Genomic DNA, 27730 nt, shown 5'->3' on the forward strand with positions numbered 1-27730 from the left:
GCAGAGCCAGAATTTCATCCTTCAGTTCTATCCCAGCTCTTGCACTAACCTCCTGTGATCTTACGCAAGACGCTTCCCCTCTCTGTGCCTCTGCTTTGTGCCCCTCCCCCCAATCCGGTCTGTCTTTCCAATTTACATTTTAAGCTCTTTCAGACAGTGACTGTGTTTATGTATTTTGTGCATCATCTAATACAATGAGGCCCTCCCCTGATCTCAGCTGAGACCTCAGTGGTCTACTACAAAACACATGTAAATAATGGTCATTTTTATGTATCCAAATTAAAAGCCCATAAAATGGGTGGATATAAAAAGCAGTCATGTAAGTACTGTTTGTTAAAATAGTTCTAATTTTACTTAGCCCTGATTATTCTGGTTTTTTGTTTTTGTTTTTTTTCGGTGTAACTTTTTAAGAACTGGTGTAGACCTTTTCCCACGTATGCATCTGTTGTGACAGAAATGTAGAGACACATTGCGTGCCATCTGTCTTGTGAGATTCTGATTTTAAAGTTTGGGGCTCATCAGCCTGAAGTATGCTACAAAACACAGCGTCCGGCTCCTTGTAATGCAACATACAGTTAAACAGTTGTTAGCATTCAAACAAGATTTTTTAAAAATAAATTCCTGAGGAAAATCATTCATCTTGAAATTGCTGTAAAATTCCAGACCTAAGCAGAGCCTTCCAAATCTTTCTCTTTAGAACACACACGTGTTTCTCTTGCACTTAACTGGCAAGTGTTGAGTTCAGGATTCTGTTCTCCGTGCACAGGTGGATGCAGTAGACACCCAAAACAGAATAATTTTCAGGAAAATCTTCCCTTCAAGCTTGTTTTGTAAAGAGTAGGAAATGTGGACTCCTGTGACTGAGGAATTGACTTTACGTTCACTTAGAATCACTGAATTTTCAAGTTGAAAATGGTTTATTTCATCCTTAACATAGCTAAAGATCTTAGTCCTAATAATCTTAAAAATTCCCCTTAAAGATGAGTGATGGCTGAGGTCTTCAGTTTAATTATATAGTATTCTGCAGGTTAATTGGCTAAGCTGTTTTCTAAATAGCAGGAAAAGTGACAGTCATGAAAGTCCAATCACAAGTTGTTCTATGAATTTCAAACCAGGTAATGTCAGCAGATCACAAAAGAAGATGGCTTACTCTGGGGCTTGAAATCAAATAATCCAAATAAAATAGACAGTTTTTCTGTCCATCTTAAATAAGTTCTTTCTGATGCACATGTAGACTGTGACTTGACTCTAGACTTATTATTATTTAACATTTATATTTGGGTCATGCCTAATGGCCACAAATAAACTGGAGCCCTGTTGTGCTAGGTGCTGTACAAGCATATAATAAATTACAGTCCCTGCTCCAAAGAGCTTTAGAAAATTAGACTTAATAATACTTTGTTCCCCGGTCTGTCTGTCAGATTCAAAGGACTTTAATGTTTTAGAAGGGTTTCCTTCCTTTTGATGTTCAAAAGGAGATGAAAGGTAGCCATTGAATTGGAGGATTAGGCTTTCCAATGTTAAAGACTTTAGGTTCCGTAAATATTTCATTTCAAGTATAAATTAAATGGTTATACATTTGAAAAAAGTCCGGTCTTTATGGTTGTTTGCAGTTAGGAATTCTCCTGTCTTATAAATGAGCAATGACATAAATAATGCCAGATTAACGTTTGGGCTAGACAGGATGTAAGATTTCAGTGTACTTCAGTGTGAAACCACTACTTAATCATGTATAGTATTACTGAGATCTGGATTTCGGAATGGTCCTTAAAAATAGACAAAGGTGTAGCTGCTTCATAAAGTTAGCTTATATAACACAGGTAAATTCTGATCCAGGCCTGCCATTTTTCCTAACTGCTGCACCAAAGCAAATGCTGTGAGCTTAGTGCATTTACTGTGCACATGTGAATTCCTAAAGAAACATACAGAAATGGTGGGAGAATTCTCCCAAGGATTTGTATTCAATATATACTATACTCAGTATAAATTTTTCCATGGGCATATAATTTAAACACTCATTCTGTTCTGCTTTCAAAGAATAAATTAAATCCTGTCATTGAAATCAGTGATCTGAATCACTCATTTCCCTTAGTCATCCTCAACATTCACAGAGATAATCAGGCTCTTGTGGGAGTGGTAGTAGTACATTATTTTTACAGATAATGTTCAGTTACATTGGAGGTACTGTATCTATATGTACAACACTGTTTTACTGCTCCTATTTTGTCTCCTGTCTGTTATATTTCTAAGCTACCAAATGACAAAGTTAAAATACCAGCACAGAGTTTATTCTAGTACTCCAACTACTACTGCCACAGGGGGAGCAAGAATTCTAGACTAGAGCTTGGAGTAGATGGGATGGAAGTTGCTTGTGTGCTCCAGTACAACAGGAAGAGAAATACTAGTATAGAGGCGGCTTTGGAGCCTATATAAATAACATGGTTCCTTGGCATGGTTGTAACCATTAACTGAGGGCCCAAACAGTGTTATGACTGTGGACTGCAACTGTGTTTGAAAACTATTTCAGGCATTGTTAAAAGCCAGATTATGGACAGGAACTAAATAAACAGAATTTCAGCCAACATATTACGATAAAATATACCCAGATCTGCTGGGAGGGTTTTAGAGCAGACACATCCATAGAAATAAAATCATTACAAGTCACAGAGATACTCTAAGATGAGTATAAGCTTCTATTTTATCTAAATATGACTTACAAATATATTATAAAAAGAAAAGGAGGACTTGTGGCACCTTAGAGACTAACCAATTTATTTGAGCATAAGCTTTCATGAGCTACAGCTCACTTTATCGGATGCATTCAGTGGAAAATACAGTGGGGAGATTTATATACACAGAGAACATGAAACAATGGGTGTTACCATACACACTGTAACGAGAGTGATCAGGTAAGGTGAGCTATTACCAGCAGGAGAGCGGGGGGTGGGGGGGAACCTTTTGTAGTGATAATAAAGGTGGGCCATTTCTAGCAATTGACAAGAACGTCTGAGGAACAGTGGGAGGAGAGGGGGAATAAACATGGGGAAATAGTTTTACTTTGTGTTATGACCCATCCACTCCCAGTCTTTATTCAAGCCTAAGTTAATTGTATCCAGTTTGCAAATTAATTCCAATTCAGCAGTCTCTCGTTGGAGTCTGTTTTTGCAGTTTTTTTGTTGAAGAATTGCCACTTTTAGGTCTGTAATCGAGACCAGACTGGACAATCAACAGACTGGACTTCTACATAGAGTGCTTCCGCCGACGTGCACGGGCTGAAATTGTGGAAAAGCAGCATCACTTGCCCCATAACCTCAGCAGTGCAGAACACAATCCCATCCACAGCCTCAGAAACAACTCTGACATCATAATCAAAAAGGCTGACAAAGGAGGTGCTGTCGTCATCATGAATAGGTCGGAATATGAACAAGAGGCTGCTAGGCAGCTCTCCAACACCACTTTCTACAAGCCATTCATCTCTGATCCCACTGAGGGTTACCAAAAGAAACTACAGCATTTGCTCAAGAAACTCCCTGAAAAAGCAGAAGAACAAATCTGCACAGACACACCCCTGGAACCCCGACCAGGGGTATTCTATCTGCTACCCAAGATCCATAAAACTGGAAATCCTGGACGCCCCATCATCTCAGGCATTGGCACCCTGACAGCAGGATTGTCTGGCTATGTAGACTCCCTCCTCAGGCCCGACGCTACCAGCACTCCCAGCTATCTTCAAGACACCACTGACTTCCTGAGGAAACTACAATCCATCGGTGATCTTCCTGAAAACACCATCCTAGCCACTATGGATGTAGAAGCCCTCTACACCAGCATTCCACACAAAGATGGACTACAAGCCGTCAGGAATAGTATCCCCGGTAATGTCACGGTAAACCTAGTGGCTGAACTTTGTGACTTTGTCCTCACCCATAACTACTTCACATTTGGCGACAATGAATACCTTCAAATCAGCGGCACTGCTATGGGTACCCGCATGGCCCCACAGTATGCCAACATTTTTATGGCTGACTTAGAACAATGCTTCCTCAGCTCTCGTCCCCTAATGCCCCTACTCTACTTGCGCTACATTGATGACATCTTTATCATCTGGACCCATGAAAAAGAAGCCCTTGAGGAATTCCACCATGATTTCAACAATTTCCTTCCCACCATCAACCTCAGCCTGGTCCAGTCCACACAAGAGATCCACTTCCTGGACACTACAGTGCTAATAAGCGATGGTCACATAAACACCACCCTATACCGGAAACCTACTGACCACTATGCCTACCTACATGCCTCCAGCTTTCACCCAGACCACACCACACGATCCATTGTCTACAGCCAAGCTCTACGATACAACAACCACATTTGCTCCAACCCTCAGACAGAGACAAACACCTACAAGATCTCTATCAAGTGTTCTTACAACTACAGTACCCACCTGCTGAAGTGAAGAAACAGATTGACAGAGCCAGAAGAGTACCCAGAAGTTACCTACTACGGTAACAAGTCCCAACAAAGAAAATAACAGAACGCCATTAGCCATCACCTTCAGCCCCCAACTAAAACCTCTCCAACGCATCATCAAGGATCTACAACCTATCCTGAAGGACGACCCATCACTCTCACAGATCTTGGGAGACAGGCCAGTCCTTGCTTACAGACAGCCCCCCAACCTGAAGCAAATACTCACCAGCAATCACACACTATGCAACAGAACCACTAACACCAGGAAGCATGTTGCCAAATGTGTCCACGTATTTATTCAGGGGACACCATCATAGGGCCTAATCACATCAGCCACACTATCAGAGGCTCATTCACCTGCACATCTACCAATGTGATATATGCCATCATGTTCCAGCAATGCCCTCTGCTATGTACATTGGCCAAACTGGACAGTCTCTACGTAAAAGAATAAATGGACACAAATCAGATGTCAAGAATTATAACATTCAAAAACCAGTTGGAGAACACTTCAGTCTCTTTGGTCACTCGATTACAGACCTAAAAGTGGCAATTCTTCAACAAAAAAACTTCAAAAACAGACTCCAACGAGAGACTGCTGAATTGGAATTAATTTGCAAACTGGATACAATTAACTTAGGCTTGAATAAAGACTGGGAGTGGATGGGTCATTACACAAAGTAAAACTATTTCCCCATGTTTATTCTCCCCCTCCCCCCACTGTTCCTCAGACGTTCTTGTCAACTGCTGGAAATGGCCCACCTTTATTACCACTACAAAAGGTTCCCCTCCCCCCCTCCTGCTGGTAATAGCTCACCTTATCTGATCACTCTAGTTACAGTGTGTATGGTAACACCCATTGTTTCATGTTCTCTGTGCATATAAATCTTCCCACTGTATTTTCCACTGAATGCATCCGATGAAGTGAGCTATAGCTCACGAAAGCTCATGCTCAAATAGATTTGTTGGTCTCTAAGGTGCCACAAGTCCTCCTTTTCTTTTTGCGGATACAGACTAACACGGCTGCTATTCTGAAATATATTATAGAGTTGTATCTGTATCTTGGGGGTCTGGTGACATATACAAACAATTTAGCTTTTGTCTGAGTGCTTATATTTTTACACAATAATAGTTTGATAAAAATGTAGTCTCTTATTTAAAATTTGCATTGTGAACAGAAGATTTGTTTGCTGATAATTCAAAGTATGTCCAGGATTCTGCAGTCCCTGGGCTTATTGTCCTCCTCTCAAGGACTTCCAAGGTGAGCCCTATTTTGGGGGGTATCCAGTATACCACACAGGTACATAATTGACTGTGCCATTGACCTTCCCTCCAAAACCTTTTGTATTAATACCTGTGAAAATGAAAGAGAACCAGTATGATAAATATACATTTAATTTAACACATGCTGTGAATCTGTTATATCAGTGTGTCATTGCAGGTGACTGTGTTGATATTTCAGTAATTATAACTTAGTAATTTTTGTGGCTTTGCCTTTTCTCCCCCTAAAATTTTTACATTTAATATTACCTCTTTAAAAAAAGGGGGTGGGGCATGTAAAGGAACACATGTAATGTGACCATACTGATTTGTTTGCCCTATTAGCCAGGTTATACAATCGTCATTTGGGGTATCCTGTGTAATAAGACATCTTGTCGAGAGAAAGGTCAAGTTTTTCAAAACCAGGAGCTTAAAGTTAATGGACCCCCCAGCAGCTGCCATTGGCCTCAATAACTAACTGTATTCACTAGCTGTGACAGAGGGATTTGGGAGCTTCATTTTAGGATCCTATTATTGGACACCTTGAATTGTATCATGACAAGATGTAGTCGTGCAGAATAGTGTATTTTGAAGTCTAATTAATATTTATGCAGTTTATACTGCATACAGCTATGCTAATTTGTGCCGATAGATTGTGTATTGTTATATAGATCATGTATTGTCTTAAACCGATGATCAGAAATACAATATTAGTAAATCTACCATTTTTAGAATAAACCAAAATAGAGATGAATATAGAAACTTATTTTCTCCCTGGAGTGGGGAAGAGATTATTTCCACTGACTGTTATAGGTAGGTCTAAGTTTATGGGGCCTGAGCCTGCACAGAATGCGCAAGGAATGCCAGTTTCTTTTCAGATGTTGACTTGTCAGGTACTGAATCATGACTTTTTTTGTATATTAGCAAGAAAAAAAGCAAATGTATAAAATGAAGAACATGATTCAAAGAAAATCTGCAAATATAGAGAGCAGGTGAGACACTTAAAAAGAGAAATCCAGGATAAGCAAGTGAATGGGCAGATAAAGTAACCAGTGGGAATGGGAATTAAGATGAAAGACTTTAGAAGCCACATGCTCAATAACACAGCTCTGCTGCTTTTAGAATTCAAGGTCCACTCAGTTACCCTCTTAAGCTTCGACTTCCGAAGTTCCCTCAAATTATAGGAATGAATTGGTATGTTCTAAAGCTTATCCTAACTCTAGGCCTATAATATTACCTTAATCTCTTTTAAAGGAGGGAGGGGCCAGGAATGGGCAGAGAAAAGAAACTGTGCAAGGTGTTTGACAACGAAGAGCATAGAGAGCTCACCAAGCCTTTTGAAGGTCAATTAGCCAGAAAATGTGGTAAAGACTACGTTCTTCATTGGATTACTGGCCAAAGAATTACCCCCAAAGCAATCAAAGTGGCCCTACTGTTTGAACACAGAAAGACAATTATAGATTTTGAGGAGATGCTACAAAAGCTTTAATTAAAGGCATTATTTCCACCTCACTGAGTGCTGGAAATTAAATTCTTGTTTGCACCTAGAAGATACGGCTTTTGTCTGTTGCTTGCATGTAGTATGCCTAAGACATTACTGGCTTGAGAGTCTTTTTGTCAGAAGGCGTTGTATTGCATTTCACCCTACCCCTGTCATAGCTGCTGGTTATAATGTTGACATATTAAAAGATGATTTTCCCCCACTACCACCTTTGTTTGGCTTCTTCTGACATGTCAGGAGTCTCTATCAGCAATGACAATTAGATCTCTAACTGGATTTCAAGGTGAATTTTAGACACTTGAACTGGTATTTGCAAGTGAAGCTTTTTGAATTTCTCCTAGTTAGACAGGTTTGTTTACAGAGCATGAGGGGATTAGTTAAATCAGGAGACACTATTTTTTATCTAATAAATGTTAATTGTGAAAGTGAATGGAGTAGTAAATTACAATCTTTAACTAAGTGTGGGCTTTTAATAAGCTTATGGCACAAGCAGCCAGGATCTCCTTTAGGAGACTTACAACATAATTGCTTCAGTAATTATTGATGTGAAATCTCACCTAGCAGCAAAGGGTTAAGGCACGGTCCGTATGCTAGCTGATCATTACGGGAACTTTAGAGGTGAACTTGGACTTACCAACTTTTCACAACCATAGAACTCTTGAGGTGACTGTGTAGATATCCTTTCCACAGATATTACTGTTGATTCTGTATGCCCACACAAAGACCACAAATCGCCTGCTGCTAGCTTTGCTGGGAGAATGCCATTTTGACCCTTTTCTGCATTGAGGCTGTGTTGAAAATTGACTTCAATTTAATTTTAACTTCATATGTGAACAGTCCAGTTTAATTCAAACAAGGCAGGAACCCTTGCTTGTCCACTGCAGAGTTCAACAGTTGACTGGTCCAGGAGAGAGCCTAAAGCTTATGGCCCCAACCACTTGTTCTCATTGCTTATTTACTATAGAATCTCACCTCTGTTATGTGATTTTCTTGTTTGTAAAGTAGCCTGCACACCTATTGCGTTTGATAAATAATGGACATCCCAGACAGAGTAGAAACAGAAGTAAAGAGCAGGTGTGGAGGGTTGAATTGTCAGCACCATGTCCTGGGAGTCCATGGCATGACCCCTGTTAATGGGAGTTTTATGTCTAATTCCTCACACTGATGGCGACAAGGAACCTCAAAGTAAGATATGAAATCAGAGTGCATTCTCCAAACTTAGCTGATAGGAATGAGAGCAGCAAGACATTGACAAACAGCCTGAAAGAGAACCCCCAGAACCACAGTGAGTTCTGTTCTATTCTCAGCCAGTGATGGCTACTGGGACCACACCTATATCAGTGTTCAGGTTCTAGCTGACCTTTTTTCTTCCTGCTGGTGCTTTCATTTGTTACATTATTGCTCATTACCGGTGTAGTACTAAAGAAATGCCTTTACAAAACAAGGATAAACTCCCTGCCCTAAAGAGTTTACAAACTAGTACTTGTACAATACTGAATTTTAGTTATTGCTTTTATAAGAGGTTGATTATGGTAAAATTACACATTATTGCTTTGTTAGAAAAAGTAACCAGTTTAGCATTTTATCCCATGGCATCCTAAAGTTTTAGTGTTTCAAGTTTAGGGTGTTAGTATTTTGGGAAATATCTTTCTCAAAAACATGTATAATTTCATTAATACCACTGCTTTTGGGTAGGGCAAAGCTGGGCATAGCAAACTTTTTTTTTCCCACCTAACTGCTACTAGGTTGTGTGCATATTAGAAATGCCTGGCTAGTAGAGCATTCCTATGTAAACTAGTTTCACACAATGGGAAGCAGCATAAAGCCTGAGAAATGTGACCACTCTTCATTAAGTGCCCCTAAGCTCCCCGCAGACTTATAACAGCAAATACTGTAACAGTTTCCAGGACGTCCAAATAAAACATTCTACATGTAGCATGGCTTACTGCTTTATATTCTGAAGAAAGTGTGCCATCTTCTGGAATGTGTATTGGTCATATGATTCTAACTCTTCTGAAAAAAGAAAAGGAGTACTAGTGGCACCTTAGAGACTAACCAATGCATCCGATGAAGTGAGCTGTAGCTCACGAAAGCTTATGCTCAAATAAATTGGTTAGTCTCTAAGGTGCCACTAGTACTCCTTTTCTTTTTGCGAATACAGACTAACACGGCTGCTACTCTGAAACCTAACTCTTCTGAGGCAACCGTTTTAGAACCAAAACAAAATACCGGCGTGGCTGTGGATTACTTTATGGAAGCTTTTGCTAATAACTTATTTAACTTTTGATTCCAATAACAGCCCCCTTCCAGTAATGCAGCCATTCTGAAACCAATTACTTCAGCAGCCCCGCTCATTATGACCTCTAGCAAAGGAGTATCCAATATACATATGCCTTTTTATAGTTGGGACTCTACGCGACTACTCTTTGCTGCGCAAATGAATCAGTCAGAACTCCCAGAGAGAGATGTGGTATAATATGGTCCTTATTAAGCCCAGTGACGATTAAGTCCCTGCCTAAATATATGGCTTAGTATTAACTCACTGAATACCATAGGTTATATATCTCTCTTCTAACAAAAGGGCAGTTTGTATAGCCACAATAAAGATTCAGTGACAAAAACTGATTTTATTTTGGGGTGACCTCAGTACAATATTATTATAGCATGATCCAAAGATCTCAATGCATGTTAAAAACAATTTAACCTAAGGATGGAGGGTGGTGTACCCAGAAAACTGAGGCACCAGAGGATAAAGTAACCTTACTACACACTGAGTGGCACAGACAGAAATTGGAGGAGTAGATATCAGGAGTCCTGACTCTGTCTCCTGACTAACCGCTAGGCATATTGTTAACAGCATTTTTTGGCTACAGTTTAATGACCTTGACACAGTCTCTTGCTATAAGACCATATTGACACATTGTTCTTGTGCCTACATTAAAAACTCAGATCTTGACGAGAACATCACTGTATCCTATTCAAATAAGTTGGTACAATACCAGGTTTATTCACCAAATGGATAACTCTGTCGTCACTGACAGCAAGCATACTCTTATTTCTTGAGTAGGTTTTCATTGAAAGTGGAAGAGAGATTAGTATACACTACACTTGTTTAGCTTTTCTAAATTTATTTTGTCAAGTTTTACTTTAAGGGACCATTCTGGGTACAGCTTAGGCTGTAGAAAGAGACTATTTGGCTAGATCAACATTTCAGTAGAATTTAGGGTTCACATAATTTCAGTTTTAAATGTCCAATATAAATACGTATACGAAAGTTGGATTGTCCTTATAACTGAGACTGGAATAGTGTGATTAGATTTAAAGACACACTTGCTCATTCAAAATATTTTTTAAAGTATCTCCTTATTTACATTACTATGGTTGTTAAAACTGAAAGTGTTGGTAAACAAGTAGTACAGAGTGAAAAATACATTTACATTCTATTGGTATTTCCCAGAGGTTGGCTAATGAAAACAGGATAATTGATTTTACTTTCAGATTCTTGCCCGTGTAAACTTTGTAGACAAACACTGCAGGGGGACATTTCAAAATAAGTTTCCATTGATGTTTTAAAGAAGAAAAAATTGGGGGCCCAGTGTCTGTTGGCCCTTTGAGTTTCATAAAAGATGAATCTGAGGTTCAGGGCTGAATTTGACCCGATGTTGCCATTTTAAGTGGCTCTTCCTAAGGACATTATAATGACCTGAGCATTTCTGCCAGAATTTTAATAGCACTTGGCAGAGCAACCAAAGAGAAAACTGCCATTAGGGAATCTCTCTCTGGCCTTATGCAGTGCCCAGAGCATGTTGGCCCAGGGCTCTGGTGGGAGCTGAGTCAGTGGAGTGTCAATAAAACGGTGGCCTCCCTGCCACAGAGGATGTGTCTGCTGAATGACCCCTCAGCACAGGGATGTGCTGTGCATCTCCAGAAGTGGGTGGTGGGGAGATGAGCTTCTCCCCTGCTGTGTCGTCCCCTGATTCTCACCGTACAAGGAGTGCTCCATTGGATTTTCTTGTAGAAGGTGTTTTGTGGGATTTTTTTTTTTTTTAGTACAGTGAAGGGAAGTGTAGGGCGCAGTAGAGTTGGGGATTGACTACTCTTTGTGGTACTGTCCCCTGGTGACTCATCAGACTTCTGAGTGGAAATCCCTCTGGGTAGCAGCAGAACACTGTGGGCGATCAATGGAGTTAAGAGGCCTTGCCTACTCCTTGTACCCCTCCCCTCTCTTGAGGGGACTGTACACAAGGAACTCTGCTAGAGCTACTAACTACAGTTCTTCTGGTCCCATTGGGTAAATCACTGTGGTCCAGAGTTATATGCTTTGATTCCAGGAGGTCCCAGTACACTAGGACATGAGTCACAGGTCTCATTTTTAGTAATTTAAGATGAGATCAAATAGACCATAGACCCTTGCAGGTTCCTTCTGGTGTAATAAAATAACTCCCATCTACTGGTGCAGTTTAGTGCTTTGTTTGAGACTGGCCTGACAGGAAAAGAGAGGGAAGAGTTGTTTTTCCCAGTATTTTCCCTCCCTTCTCCACTTCTCCCTGGAACATGTTTTTCCTGAATCTAAAAAAGCATTTTTGGAATCTTAAATCTTACTAACTTGGAAATACTATCCAGTAATGTCTGCCTACAGCAGTCACAGGGAATAACTACCAATAGTACAAAACTTTGTTCTTAAGCTCCCATTGCTAATTGTTGTTGATGATTGAATCCTGCACTTCATTATTAGAGAAGATAGAAGGAAATATTTATCAACTGTTTCAGAAATTTGTTAGCAGAGTAGAACTTTCTGCATCTGTGGCATTTAAGGCCTGTGTACACAGGAAAGTTTTACCAGTTATATTGGTATAATTATATAGACATTGTTAAACCAGTGTAGTTATACCTACACAACTCCCCGTGTGTATACTATTTCCAAGTATAAGAGTGACTCTCTTCAGTGTAGCTTAATACCCTTCCAAAGTGACGTGAGCTAATCCAAAATAAAAGCCACTTTTATAATGTGGGGGAATAGACCTGTGTAACTATATTGGTTTAAATTCACTATTTAGCTTATACTGGTATAACTTCCCTAGGTAGGCAAGACCTTAATGTTGGTGTATAAGTTCCCAGACAGGGGAACTCATACTGGGCCCTCAGTGAGAAATCCTCATGTTTCTTCCTTTGCTGACTTCCTCTGTTACTGTTACAACTAATTTTAAAAAAACAAAAACAAAAAAACCTACCAAATAACATTTAAAAACTTGGTGCTTGATTTGAGATATATAGAGGAAGATCTCAGCCTTCCTTTGAGTTAGTCGTTGCTGTGGTTTTACAGTATACATGAAACTGCTTAAAAGCTCTTCTCCAGATAAGGAATGTAGGTCATGTTACTAGTAATGTGGCATGTAATCAAGCGTGACATTCCTGCTCGCCCCTTAGATGACAGCAAGCTTTATTTTCCTAAACATAATAAGGTGGGAAACATTCAGGTTTTGGATAATACTTGAAGTATACTAAATTTCTTAACTTCGGTGTGTCTCTGCTGACTTTACTCATCTGCACTGATTTCTGTTATAGGAAAAATGCTTGTCAAAACAACTTTAGAGTGGGGGAAAATGTCCATGTTAGGGCTCCACGTTTTATTTTTAACTTGAAGTGTTTCCTTGTTTTGTCAATCATTGCACATCTATTAATGCTAGAAAGTGAGAGAGCTCATTCTTAGCAGAGAAAACCGTTGAATAATAAAAGCTTTGTTCTCACTGTTAAATGTCTATTAACTTTTTAGCCTGAAGAAATATTGATTTTTCTCTCACTTTCTTTTCAGACTCTGCTTTCTTCCCTGGCCGTTGTGCTGAAATCCTTGCCAAAGGTCAAAGTATTGGGAAGCTTGGAGTCCTTCACCCTGATGTTATCACCAAATTTGAGCTCACCATGCCATGCTCTGCCCTAGAGATCAATATTGAGCCCTTCTTGTGAAGACAAGACTGTTATATCACCTCCAAATATCCACTTCACATGCAGCCATGCCCTTTAGTCTCTCTCTGCAGAGAACATCCACTTACACTTCAATGTGCTAATAAACCAGAAAAACATGGTCTGGCTCCATGTGTAAATATGTTCCTTATATTACAATTAGGCTAGCATCTGCAATGTAAGAATGTGGTATCTAGGGCTAGAATGTGGCATCCATGTGTTTACTCTCCCCACCCCCCAAAAAAGTTGGGTAAAATCCCAAGGTCTTACAAGAGAAATGTAATGGCAAAGCACGTGATTAGTTTTCAAAATCAAAAATGTTCCACCGACAAAGCTTCACACTGTAACTGATTATGGCTGCATAACAGGAATCTCATTCTTTTCTTATTGCATGAAATAAGATAATTGATTAGCACAAATGTTGAACGAATGTGAGCAGAACTAAGGAATTGAGCTTTTATTCTGTACGGTTGTCATTTGCTCATCATTGGTTGGGGGAGGAAAATAAACTTTTTCATGAAAACCAGAGTTATTTTGTAAGCAGGACTTATACAATATCTGCTGCAATGCAGTAAGCAAAACCTTTGAACTCTTATCATTCTAAAGTCAAAGAAAAATCAAAGTTGAAATTATTTTGTGGTAGATATAAGCCTTATCACTTTGAAGCTCGGCACTAACCAAATTGGAGAGAAAAATGTAAAAAAACAAAAAGCAGACTGACCTTTTTGCTTAGAGTCCAAAAATATTGATCAAAGGTTTTATGGGATGGAGGCTATGATGTATGCCTGCAGAACCTGATACATTTCATGCTGCACTTGCATAGCCGTAGCAATGGATTTCACAACTCCTGCCACAGCATATGAGAGTGGACATTGATACAGTTGTTTTGCACCTCCTTACCCAGCCTTGTGCATTTGCTGTAATGACTGACCATCTGTGTTACCTGCCTTGTCTTTCCAAACCTCAAGGCCTCTCCGTGCAGTTGTCATTTGCTCTGATCGCCTGTTGGAGCCTCTCAGTCTGACAGAGGTATTGCTGTTCATGTAGGTCAGTTTTCACAAAGGTAGCACAACAGCTTTCTTCTTCATGGCCTCCACTAGCCTGGAAAATGAGCCTGCCCCAAGCTGTAGCATTTCTCCAGATATCCATTCCCGCATAGAACATCTGAGTCCGTAGACTTCTTGTGTTGCTTTTAAGCAAGCTCTTTACTCATTGTCTGATAAACTTGACAATTTTTCACACTGCATTATAGCCAGTTCTAAAGTTGCCTGTTATGACTGTTACATATCTTGCACCAATACAGTATACCATTATTTCTACTGGGAGAGCCTGCCAGATCTAGTCCCGTAGGGCAGGGACAGTATAAATGTAAGCAGCTGAGTGGTGGTGGACAAGAGTGTTACAACTGCCAACTAAATAACGGGAGATTTGTAGAAAATGGTGGTGGTAAGGTCAACTCAGTCTTCCAAGATGTATTACTTCAAAGCCCCCATGAATGGAACCATTAGGTCTTTTTAATGGTAAATCTTTCATTATTCTTAACAGGTGGGGGACTATGTGTTAATATATTATGAAAAATGCATTACAGCTACCCATCTGGAAATCCTATTATCAGTGAGTTATAGTTACTGTCACAGGGAAGTGTAGATTTTACTTCTCTGCATGACAAATATGAAATGAGAAGATATTACATACGTAAGGCAGCTGAGACTACCGCGCACAGAGAAAACTGCAGCTTGCAGTTTAAAGTCCCTCGGGGATTATCATACCTTGTCAGCTGAAAGGTATATTCTCTGTGATGCCTACACAACTACAACCAGGCAAGCTTTCAGTGTGGGAAGCAATCTTGAGCACAGATGGTAAGTATTAAAAAACCCTTTTTATTAGTGGGTCATACGTGGGGATTAGAACCACAGTAAGGCAGATTTGTATTTCAGCATCGCACAGGCATACTTCTGTACATTAAATATACTTCTATACACAAGATTTTTGGACACTGGGTGTCCCAATTCTCCTTTGAGCTTACCCTCTACTGAATAATGCCCTGGTTAGGTTGTTACTAATCACTGTGCTGCAGTGGTCTCTGTGGGAAGGGTTATGGGTCAGGTTTTTTCCCTCTGGTTTTATATCGCCTTGGCATCTGAATGCCTCACAACCAGTGATGTTATCCAATAATTCCTTGTGACAGAGAAAATTATACTTGTTACAGGGAGGGAAACTGAGGCACTAAGGAGCTGTTTTTCAGTTTCTGGCTCCCCACAACTGTACTTAACGACAGTGGAGCTGCAAGTGCTCAGTAACTGGAAGGTTCTAGTAAGTGAGTTGTCCAAGGTCATCTGAGAAGTCTGACATCTGGGAATTGAACCCAAATCTCGTGCAGTTTGTACTGCAAGAGTTTATACCTTTCTTGCAGCAGCAGTAAGTCTCCAGTCTATATACCCAGCTCCTTCTGCAAAAGATACTACATTTACTCTTAGCCACGGTATCCATTACACTAACTTAGCATTCATTGCCAAAGGAAACCACAGTTAGGTGGTTTATTGCAATAGATTATTTTTATGCCTCCCTTTGCTTGAATACCTCTCTCTGACACCATTGGAAGCCAATAACAAGGCAAAACTTTCAAACTGACAACTTTTAGAGAGGTTCAAAATTAGTTTGTCTCACTACTGATCCCAAACAATTATTGCTAGCATAGTCCACTGGTCATGGATAGAGCCTCTCTTCATTAGCTTTGAACTCTGGCCATAAGTGGGAGCAAAACTGAGAAATGACTTGCAGCTTCGGGAGGGAAGGATCTTGAAGATTCTGAATTTTGTACAGGTGAGAGACCCAACATGCTGAGGGTTGAAGGTACAGACTTGTCTATAGAGTAGAACTGGTCAGAAAACATATGAGATGGGGAGGGGGGGAAGTTCAATTTTTTGTTTCTTTTTCCAGATAACTGTTAGCAGGCTGATTCCTTTTATAACACATTTAGAATTCAGTCAAGCAGCAGTAGCACCTAGGCAGCAAAATGATTGGCTCTTGTCAAGGTTAGGTGGCCAATGATGGGAACAAAACAGAAGAGGTCGTGGGCCTTCTTGCTTCTTAGACAATTCAACCTCCTTGTAACATGGGTTCTGGGAAGGAGCGTCTGCAGAGAAATTGTCAGCCAAAATTAAAGCTGAATTGTATTAGGAGATCACAGTCTGAGTAACTGAGGATTTACTATTGTCAACTGAGAGGCTTACCAATGGATCACAATATTTTACAGTTACCTTGGATTTCCAAGTGTTTAGACCAGTTTCCTGTCTTTGGTCTAAGTAAATACTCATTATCCAAACTCTGGAGAGGAGGATGTTACATTTTATTCCTTCTCAGTATATAATCCCCAAACTGACCAGTACAGTGCATATTTCTTTACCAGTTACCAGATACTAGTACTGAGTATGAAAGAGCTAGAAAAATAAAGACAAACCTCTTCACAGAGAAAGGGAGCATAGCAACACCTCATCATGCATTTCCCTTACTGCTAACATTACGGTAACTACCGTATTCATCAGAATACCTGCACTTAACATTTCATTTTCCTGTCAGCTCTCATAATTCAGAGGTGTGTGTGTGTCATAAATATAAAGGGAAAGATAAACACCTTTAAAATCCCTCCTGGCCAGAGGAAAAACCCTTTCACCTGTAAAGGGTTAAGAAGCTAGGATAACCTCGCTGGCACCTGACCAAAATGACCAATGAAGAGACAAGATACTTTCAAAGCTGGAGGGGGGGGAGAAACAAAGGCTCTCGCTGTCTGTGTGATGTTTTTGCCGGGAACAGAAAAGGAAGGGAGTCTTAGAACTTAGTAAGTAATCTAGCTAGATATGCGTTAGATTCTGTTTTGTTTAAATGGCTGATAAAATAGCTGTGCTGAATGGAATGGATATTCCTGTTTTTGTGTCTTTTTGTAACTTAAGGTTTTGCCTAGAGGGATTCTCTATGTTTTGAATCTGATTACCCTGTAAGGTATTTACCATCCTGATTTTACAGAGGTGATTCTTTTACTTTTTCTTCTATTAAAATTCTTCTTTTAAGAACCTGAATGCTTTTTTCATTGTTCTTAAGATCCAAGGGTTTGGGTCTGTGTTCACCTATGCAAATTGGTGAGGATTTTTATCAAGCCTTCCCCAGGAAAGGGGGTGTAGGGCTTGGGGAGGATTTTGGGGGGAAAGACGTTTCCAAGCGGGCTCTTTCCCGATTATATATTTGTTAGATGCTTGGTGGTGGCAGCAAAATAAAGTCCAAGGACAAAAGGTAAAATAGTTTGTACCTTGGGGAAGTTTTTACCTAAGCTGGTAAAAATAAGCTTAGGGGGTTTTCATGCAGGTCCCCACATCTGTACCCTAGAGTTCAGAATGGGGAAGGAACCTTGACAGTGTGTATTTAATGTCTACTTAGAATGTTTTTCCCTCATCTATTACAAGGTCTGACTGACGTGCATTTATTTGTTTTTACAGGTTGAAGTGGGGATAATGAACTGATGGAGATAGCAGGAGGTTGGGATTCTTGGGTCTTATTCCCACTAACCTGCTGGATGACCTTTGGAAGGTGGCTCAGTTCAACCATCTATAAAACAAGTATACAACTTACTGCTCCGATGTCTTGTGAGGTTTAATAATTGAGTTCCTCTGAAATTTGCTCTATACAGTAAGTGGGAGGAACTAGAAGTTATCTGATATATATCTCTCTACCCTAGTCTATGGTTACAACTACTATTTCTATTATGGATTAATGTCTACATTAAGGCAACTTCTGTCCTTGGGCAGTTTCTACTTTTGGACAGATGCCACTCTTGTTTACAGTTTCAATGATTCTTAGCTTTGCCAAGGGGCGCTAAACAAGCACAACAGGAAATCAGAGAGCCAGGCTCTAGGTTCCTGCTTCAGCTGGGAGACTGCTGTGCACATTACAGAGCTTCTTGTAAACTGGCAACCTCCCACCTCCACACGTCATGTGACAGGAATCACCTCAGACTAGTTGTCCTTTGGGAAGGATCACCAATCAGGATGGGTAGGGGAGGAATGGGGGACCATCACAGCCCTGTATGTGGAGTGACAGCCAGCATAGCTAAGGCTATATGGTAGGGGATTTGTGTAGAGGTGTGTGTACACATACACACAGTGTCAGTTTACTTGTTTGTTTTTCTTCTCACAATCAAACACAGCATGTGCTAACCCCCTTCCCCCAGCCCCTCATCCACACACACACACAGAGAGAAAATGTAGTTTGACAAAAGTAGGATTAAATTGGATTTTTGTGCAAGCAAACTCTGTACATGCAAATCTCCACCATCTTGTTATTCTCTCTTCCCCTTCTGGTTGGTTTGTGAAGCTCCCTCTAGTGCCTGTATATATTGCAAAAGAAAAGGAGTACTTGTGGCACCTTAGAGACTAACAAATTTATTTGAGCATATATCCGATGAAGTGAGCTGTAGCTCACGAAAGCTTGTGTTCAAATAAATTTGTTAGTCTCTAAGGTGCCACAAGTACTCCTTTTCTTTTTGCGAATACAGACTAACACGGCTGTTACTCTGAAACCTGTATATATTGCACGTCCTAGCTTCCTCCCTATTCAGGGAGCATATGGCTTAGAACTAGAATGCAGACCAGGAATGTTGTTTCCCTTTCTTCCTTCCTCTAGCCCCCAAATCAATAAAGCACTAGAATCCCCCTACCAGAAGAGAAGTTTGCTAATTTTGCATGTAGGTGGTAAAGAGAGTGGGCGGTTTGGGCCCATAAAGTGAGTTTACCCTTGGGCAGGGGTTCTCAAACTGTGGGACACAACCCTGTTTTAATGGGGTCGACAAGGCTGGCTTAGACTTGCTGGGGCCCAGGGCCGAAGCCAAAGCCTGAGAGCTTCAGCTCTGAGTGGCAGGGCTCAGGTTACAGGCCACCTGCGTAGGGCTGAAGCCCTTTGGCTTTGGCCCCCTAGCCCCACCCATGGCGATGGAGCTCTGGCAAGCTCAGGCTTCCATCCCCCCCTCCTGGGGTCATGTAGCAATTTTTGTTGTCAGAAGGGGGTCACGGTACAATGAAGTTTGAGACCCCTTGCCCTAGGGAACTGACAACAGTAAAATTAAAAAAAAAAGATAACTAGTCAAACACATGTAGTATTCAGAATAGAGGGAACCATCCTGCTGGACCAGACCAAAGTATATGGTGGGAGGAAACCTCTTCCTACTTCCAGCTAGCGATCACCTTATGCCCAGATCTATTGCGACTTATAACCCATCTCCTAGCCTAGCGTCACCACAGAGACTAGATTTTGTTTCATTTGTATACAGGGATCCAGCAATAGTCAGCAGGTGTAGTTCCACTATTAAATGTATATCAGAGATGAAAAACTGACAAGTCAACTGAAAATGAACTTCCTACTGTGCAAAATCCATTTATCATAATTGCACTTACTGCTGAAATGGTGCACAGGGAGCGAGTGCTCTCTAGTAGCATGGATACAGCTTTATACATCAACACCTTAAACTGAACCTGGAAAAAACAGACAACACATGCTCCATACACAGACCACCCCTTGGTTGCAGCCAGCTGCTTTTTGCACTAGCTGAAATTTCCGAATAGGCCTCGGAGATAGCTCAGAGACATTTCCACTAATCCAAATACATGAAAAGTCATTTGTAGTTACTAATATTACTTAAAAGTCCTGGAGCAGTTGACTCCCAGATGGAAAATCTATAACTGGGGGATCTAGCCCCATCATCTCTGATAACAAGATTTTTAAAAGGATGGAGTTATCTCCTTCTCTCCATATGATAAATCTGACAATTTATGGAACTTCACCTTGTAATTGCATATGCTCATTTAAAATCAGTGTGGCAACCCAGTGCCTGTGTGGAGCTACTTAAGGCAGTCATTACCAGTAATAGGAGCTTCTAATGCTCCCTTTCCTTACAAACCCATGGACGTCTGATTGGTGCCCTCCCATTTGTGATTTCACACAGGATGACAGCCACCACAAATATTTTGAAAATAACTTAGTAATCTTTAGCTGGCAGGACAAGAATGACAGTTTTCACACATCACACTGGCCACTCTGGCACTATGTTGTATAATCAGAGAAGCCAGCCTGTTATCTAAGCCTATGAGAAACAATGCAACAGCTGAGAGCGAATTATTTTGAGACATAGTGTTGATGTAAAAATTGTACATGCACACATATACATATGTATATGCACACCAAACATAGAAACCTAACTTCCCCAAAATGAGGCTTGCACTGCTACAATCCTGGGTTCTCTGGCTAGTGATCCCTTTATCGATATATTTGTGCAGAACGGGCACAGTGAGGCAGGAAAAGTATCACGTATATGCACACAGAACATGTCTACACCATGGGCACTACATTGGCACAGCTGCAACTATGCTGTATTTTAGACACTTCCTAGGGTGACAGACTACTACCCTGAGTGTTGGTAGCAAGGGTGACGGAAGAATTCTAGACTGGGGCAGGATTAGATCACCTTAACTAGATCACTCAGCGGTATGAATTTTTCACGCTCCTGAGTGATGTAGCTAGGTCAATCTAAATTTTAAATGTAGATTAGAGCGCTGAGGAAGCCAAGACATATTTGGTGCTATTGTTAAGAGCCAGGTTACACCTTAGTATGGGTTGAGTTAAAACTTCAATGAGACTGATGGGTAGGAACGCACCCTTCAATTAAGATAGTTATAAGACCCATTTAAGGGGCTGACACCTAAAATAAGTCCTAATAGACTCTGCCAGGAAACTACCATCACTTGGGCTAAGGGTTTGACTAAGGATTGTGATCAGGTGGGGAGTGAGAGAGAGAGAGAGAGAAGCACAGGCAAAAAGCAAGAAAGCCACCAGTAGCCTATGAGCACAGTGTGACCCTGGGAAAATCTAGAGCGAGAGCTTTTGGGTCTGTTGTTTAAAGAGGCTTGGAGCTGTAAGCTAAGAACCTGTTCCTTTTGTTCTTGGTTCCTCCTGTATTTGGAGAAGGTGGACTTTGTATATTCCTTGTAAATAAGATTGTATCGAGGGGAATACCAGACTCCATCAATTTCTGCTTCCAACTGGAATATCCAAAATTTGACTAGTTACTCTGGTTGAAGCGCAGCCACGCTATCTTTGGCCAGATTACCAGCAAGCAACAAAGCCATGTAGCACCATCTGCAGAAGTAGCGTTTGCAGTGTGGGCATTTGTTGAGCAAGAACTGGACCTTCTATGTAAGTCACCGAACAGTTATTAGACAATTTTTGTCCATCACAGCCAACTAACTGTGGATCTGAATCAGTGACACAAGGTATTAAACTCAGGTATGTCTTAGGTCTGCCTGTGTTAGGAATCATCTCCCACCTCTAATGCCTGATATCCAATCACAGAGAAATAGCTGCATACTAGGAGAGTTTCTAAAGAAGGCCTCACTTCACAGTTGGTCACATACACTGCAGAGGACCATGTGAAGTCATAATAATGAGCATGTGTGTTAAATTGAGCAGTAGAGAGGGAGGGCAGGGAGTGTGCAGGATCCTTTCCAAAATTATTTTTAAATACAGAAAAGAGAAGTTTTTCTACTATTTTGATCCAATCCTTTTTTAAAAAAAAAAAAAAAAAAAAAGATTTAGTACTTGGACTAATGGCTGCAATGTCTTACTGAGACACTGGAAAATCAGTACCACACAACAGAGGCTGAATATTTTCACTTGATTGTGCCCAACAGCTGTGCAGGAAAAGAGCACATGTAGTTTGAGGAAGAGAGGGGATTTACTTGAGGCTATTTGGAACCCTATTATGGACTTTTTAGGTAACACAGTTGTTGATCCTGAGACATGTTTTTGTTTATTGCCACCACGTTCTTGGCTATAAATTGGCACTAACCTCATGCTGTTTTACACGAGGGCTCATGCAGGGTTGATTGTGACTTGATACCACAATTGTAGAAGTGTTAAACCTCAATTATGCTTGGTTCTAAGTGGCATTTAAAATTGTTAGCTAGTGCTGTTTAATAAAAATAACCATACCTTTTTTCCAAATCTAGACTGGTTATGCAGAGGGATTTTCTACTCTCTGACATTTAGGGCCACTATTAATCACTGCTCCCATAATTAAAGGTTTGCACACCGAATTAAAAAAACATTTAATTTTCTGTGGCTAGCATATTTATGCGGTTTGGTAGGCTTTTTTAATTCTTCTTCCAATCTTTATTAACATCTTGCTGGGATAGTTGTAACTACAGAACATCTACATTAGTGACCATAACAGGTCTACTGTGGGAGATTATAGGTTTACTGCAGATGGAGGTGGCAATGGATTGCACAGGTCATGGTCACGTTTCAAACGGCAAGCCATTTCCCTGCTATATCAACCAATTTCAAAGATTAATAAAGATGTGTAGCAAGTTACAAAGTAAATAAAACCCACCAGCTTTTGGAAATATATTTATTTTAAAGTTTGAGGCAAACCAGGTAGGACTTCTGGAAGAGAACAGTTTGTAGGGGTTGCATAAATCACAGGAAACTGAATGCTACAAAAAATAAAAATGTCCACATACTTTATAAATCCAAGCCTATATATATATATAATTTGATAGCATAGAATAGCCGCAGTTCAGAAAAGCAATATTTTAACTAAAACCGTATGAAAGACCCAGCTAAACTTAAGCCACTTTTTGAGTCTAGTTGACTTAGTGTTATGAGTTAAGGAACTTCCACTTATTGTACCTTTTTTCTGCTTTAGTCCCTTCCACTGTGACATGAAATAACACCTCCACAGGGCTTCAGATCTTTTGCCTTCATGCAGCCCTATATCATAAAATTCCTTTATTGGAAGGTGTTTTAAGGTACTTCTTGTGGTGTAGTGGTGAAGTGCAGCTTGATTTAGCTACAGTCTTCTATACATTTTGGTACTGAAGTGTTCGTATTTACTAAACTGCTATTAAATTTGGGGTAGGCTGTGTGTGTGTACACAATTTTAAATTCAGTTAAACCACGGCCCTTATGAATCTAAAGAGAAGCGCTGTATTTAAAATGTCAGCTTGCATCTCCTATTCTCCTGGAGTGGTTGCTAACTTTTTCTAAAAGCAAGAATCGCTTCCAAGTCTATTCAGTGGCGATCAGGGCAAAGCCATACTGTTTGAATACATTAATCTAAAACTAGCCAACCACTGGCCATTCGCTCCATTTACATTCTTCTTCCACATTTAATGCTGCTCACAAATTTAAAAAAAGCAGTGGCCAACAGGAAAGAGTGATGGCTCTACTTCTTATAAATTATCTAAGAAAAAGGCCCCCAGGCCATGCTTTCAGTTCTAAATGCAACAGTATAATGTGTAGGTTGGTACATTCATAATATGACGGGGGGGGGAGCGTAGGAGGAGTCAAGGTCTAGCAGCATTACCCATTTATTTATTTATTTATTTTTTAAACCACAATCACAGCTGAACTTCTAGCAGCTTATTGGTGCAATCTGTAATACTTTTTAGTAGCCTGGAAGTCACAGCAGCAGCAGACACCCTTAACTATTAATGGTTAAGAACATGACTATTCTTGTGTACTAATGCCAGATACATAGAAGACAAATAATAGTGGAGCTTAGCATCAGAAATGTATGGCCATTGTATCAGTTATTTTATGGTCACTTGAATATTAATACTCAGCACTTTCCACAATACACTTCAAACACTAATTAGTCCTCACAACATCCCTGTGAGGTAGGCAGACATTATTGTTGCACTTTTACAGATGGGGGAGCTGAGGCAAGGTGGATAAGTGACTTGCCCAAGAGGGGAATCCATGTCAGGTGCGATATTGATTCAGGAGCATGTGGCTCCCAGTTGTGTGCTCACTTCCCTAGTTGAAGCATAGCCAAGCAGAATTTTCAGTAACACTTCAGTCACATTTTTGGTATGAAACACAAAAGAAAAAAGTTACCGGTAGTTCTCTGAAGAATTCCAATAGGTAAAACAAGTCTTAACAAGGAAAGCTGTCTGTGTACGGAGAAGACAGATTACGTCAAGTAGCAAGGACAAAAAGTGTCATAAAATTTCAACATTTAACAATTAAGAGCAGTCACAAGGGAAACACACACATGAAACCTTATCTAGGTTTATGGTTTCTGTGCATGTTAGTTCCCAAGGGCATCTATTCAGAGAGCCTGACATGTTAGTCAGCAGGACACTTCCACTGAATCCATGCCAGTTTTAAAGTGCAGCTTCATGGCAGCATCAGGCCCTACATCATTTCCAGCCATTTTAGTTTTGGCTAACCACCCACTGAGCCAGGCTTAATTCTTTCTGATCACTTCTAATTTCCTGCTACCTTCCCTCTGGATTTGCCCCCCTCAGCAACTTCTTCCTTTGGCTGCCCAATTACCCAGGAGAACACAATATTGAGCATTGATAGGCTGGAGAGTGAAGCTTTAATACAGTGGTTCTCAAACTTTTGTACTGGTGAACCCTTTCAAATAGCAAGCCTCCGAATGCAACTCCCCTTATAAATTAAAACACTTGTTTATATATTTAACACCATTATAAATGCTGGAGGCAAAGCAGGGTTTGGGGTGGAGGCTGACAGCTTGCAACCCCCGGAGGGGTCCCGACCTCAGTTTGAGGACCCCTGCTTTAATACTAGATTGGCAGCTTCTTCCCCACATGAGGCCTCCTCAACCCTGCTGAACACACGTGCACGCTTTTTTATCCCCCCCTTAATAGTAGTATTTACACTAACCCCAATTCCTGACCACTGTGGAGCTGGTTCTGTCCCTGCAGCAGAATTGCTCTCTTGCATCTGCTACACCCTACATGGCATGCATAAAATAGAATCCCTTACTTGAAGTGTGGGAGACCAGCAGGGATTGCAGATGCCATGAGGGGAACCTACCCTATCTCCAGCCATGTGAGCATCCCCTGAGTGATGTTTCCAAAACGGAGGAGTGAAGTACTGAGGCTGAACCCTGAGTGACACAACACTGACACTGTAGCACGTGCTAACTTTTTGGAAAATAAACAAAAGCCATATAAACAGGAGTTCTTGTTTTTGTACTCGTCATACTAACCACCTGGATCACAGATCTGTAGCTGTGGGTACAGACTAGCCAGTAATTTCTAATCTTAAATTATTTACATTCAGTGATTCCCTGGGATATTCAAAAGTAGGTATTTTACGCCAGTGCAGAAAGGCACAACACACTTTTTGGTCAAATCTTTACCTTTGTGTAAATTTTTTTGCATCTCTGACATGGTTTTGCCATAAATTATTTCTAACAATGCACCGCACTCATATTAATCCTAATAACTCATGCAATAATGGTACAAGCACTGTAGCACTGAAGCCAACAGAAGAATATGTTATAAATTTGTAGGGCACTTCTATTTCCAGTCGTCGTCTGGCTTCTAGATCGTTGACAGAAACCTGGTACCTAGAACACAACACCCGGAGGGCCATGCCTTTGATGAAATAACGTGTAACCAAAAGAATAAAAATACCTACTAAGAACTTTGCCAGCACCACCACCATCATCTCACTGATTGGAGGAAAGCTGAGGAGAAGACTTTTGTTGGGATAGTTTGGTGCTGCATATAGGTTATTTAACCAGAATCCTATGGTTGCTCCAGCTCCTGCTCCAAGGACAGTAGTTGTGTCTGCTCGGGTAGGGCTGTAATCCTCTAGTTTGGGATAGTTGTAACATAGGAGAAGGGGCACAATTATAGAAAGTATAGGGCAGAATGGACTAGTTAACATCAAGTGGTCTATGACATCCCATGCAGGATATGTGAGTGCAATTAACGCAGCTGAAATCAGAGCTCCACCAATAACATCCTGTAAACATGGGAATTAAAAAAAAAAAAAACTTGTTAAAACATGGAAGTATAAACAGGTTATCAGACTATCAAGCCAATTTTTCAGTTCAAAAGTGGGGAGTAAATTAGGAAGATGCAGTCTTTTTACATTTAAATTTCTTTTTTTTATTTTTTAAATGTATACTCTAAGATTGAACACGCTATGGTTTTTTTCCCCAAAAATACAGTTAACTACGAAGTAAAGCATTAATATAGTGAGAAACAGGAACATTAATAGCATCAAGTATCTTATTTTTTCAAATGAACACGTATCCTGTCCTTCCCTCCTCCTTCCCCTCCCCCCCACCAGTCCAGTGCACTAATAATGAATTACTTGCCAAAAAGAGAGGTAACAGAGTGTTCAGCTAAAAATGTGATTCGACTGGCTGCAATTCCCTCAGTGCTTCATAAGATGTTATACAGCAAAACAGACCTTTTATCTTGGCCACATAAAGATTCTATCTACCCAAATTCCCTCTGCAGTGTCAGTTGGCTAGTGTTTTTCACTTATTGCCCAAAGATAAACTGCAGCCTTTCAGTACTGGCTGAAGTCAAAACTGCTGACTTCCAAATTCATACCCTAAGTACTAAGCTAACCTGCCATCCTATATGTTTTTAATAGACATTTCTGGTCTCCACTGTGTAACAGGCCATCATCTTAACTTCTGACAGTCATCAGCAATTATTTTCTGAGTTTACTTTCTGTTAATTACAATTTTTCAGTTACTCCATGATTTAACAACACTGCATTTAACTTTGTTATTCTGGACTCTTTTAGCACACTTCAGACATTGACACAACCCTGCAAAAGCCTGTTGGTTTGCACATTGCTTTTTAAACAAGGGAGGTAGGAGAAGCGCTGTACAGGGCCAATGTACTACTCAGTGGGCAGAGCTTTGCAGGCCCTACATTCTAGAACACTGCTACAGGTGATCAGGATGAACCAGGTTGGCCACATTCAATGCACATTTGAAGCCCCATTTCTTTAGATACGAAAGAAACCTTTCCCTGAGCAAAGGAATATATTAGCTAAACAAGTGTCCCTCTTTCAGGCTTAATTCATTGTTAAATGTAGTGTTTTGTAGCCAGAGTCAAGATCCTATGCTGAAGAGTGGATGTATAAACACAGATTAGATACACAGATTTATGAGAGACAAAACAAAGTATACATTGGCCCTGATCCTTCTTGTCTCACACATGTGAGTATTCCTCTTGACTTCAGAGAGGATTTTTTCCTCCTGAGTAGGATAAGCAAGATTTTACCCATTGTCAGGGTGGATAAAAATCAATGATTTTTTAAAAAATTTTAAAAAATCAGGTTTTTTTATTGCTTTTTTTCCCTCAAAAAGCATTTTATCTAAAGATAGTTTTAATTAAGATATAGCTCAAAGATATCTCATCAGGGAATTAATTATAGATTTTATATTATAGTTATAGTTTTATAGTTATAACTATAGTTTTAATTATAGATTATAGCTCAAAGATATCTCATCAGGGAATAGGGATCATAAATTCTAATTCTATAGTATAAGACAATATATTCATGTAATGTTTAAGAAGTTTTGTAAATGAGTTCCAATAGTTCATGGATTAGGGGACCCAATCTTATGGGGTTCCACAGGCTTCTGTATAGATTATTTAGGTTAATCTTTCTATCTACCCAATGGGATTCAGTGCTCAGTCTAGAAGATACCAT

At 40.2% G+C, this 27730-nt stretch overlaps 2 protein-coding genes across 3 annotated transcripts in view; one reads left to right on the forward strand and one right to left on the reverse strand.

Annotated features, from left to right (window-relative positions):
* Positions 1 to 13712, forward strand: part of FARSB (phenylalanyl-tRNA synthetase subunit beta) — a 53045-nt gene extending 39333 nt beyond the window's left edge. For both annotated transcript variants that reach the window (XM_007058185.4, XM_043521636.1), the window contains exon 17: positions 13041 to 13712. In XM_007058185.4, the coding sequence (XP_007058247.4) occupies positions 13041 to 13192 (152 nt within the window). In that variant the 3' untranslated portion in view covers positions 13193 to 13712. The remainder of the gene's footprint in view (positions 1 to 13040) is intronic.
* A 7293-nt stretch (positions 13713 to 21005) lies between these two features.
* SGPP2 (sphingosine-1-phosphate phosphatase 2) overlaps positions 21006 to 27730 on the reverse strand; it is an 86655-nt gene continuing 79930 nt past the window's right edge. Inside the window, exon 5 of the mRNA XM_007058186.4 lies at positions 21006 to 26014. Within this exon, the coding sequence (XP_007058248.3) occupies positions 25472 to 26014 (543 nt within the window). The 3' untranslated portion in view covers positions 21006 to 25471. The remainder of the gene's footprint in view (positions 26015 to 27730) is intronic.

The sequence above is a fragment of the Chelonia mydas genome, chromosome 9 (assembly GCF_015237465.2).
Source record: "Chelonia mydas isolate rCheMyd1 chromosome 9, rCheMyd1.pri.v2, whole genome shotgun sequence".
In the NCBI taxonomy this organism is placed as follows: domain Eukaryota; kingdom Metazoa; phylum Chordata; order Testudines; family Cheloniidae; genus Chelonia; species Chelonia mydas.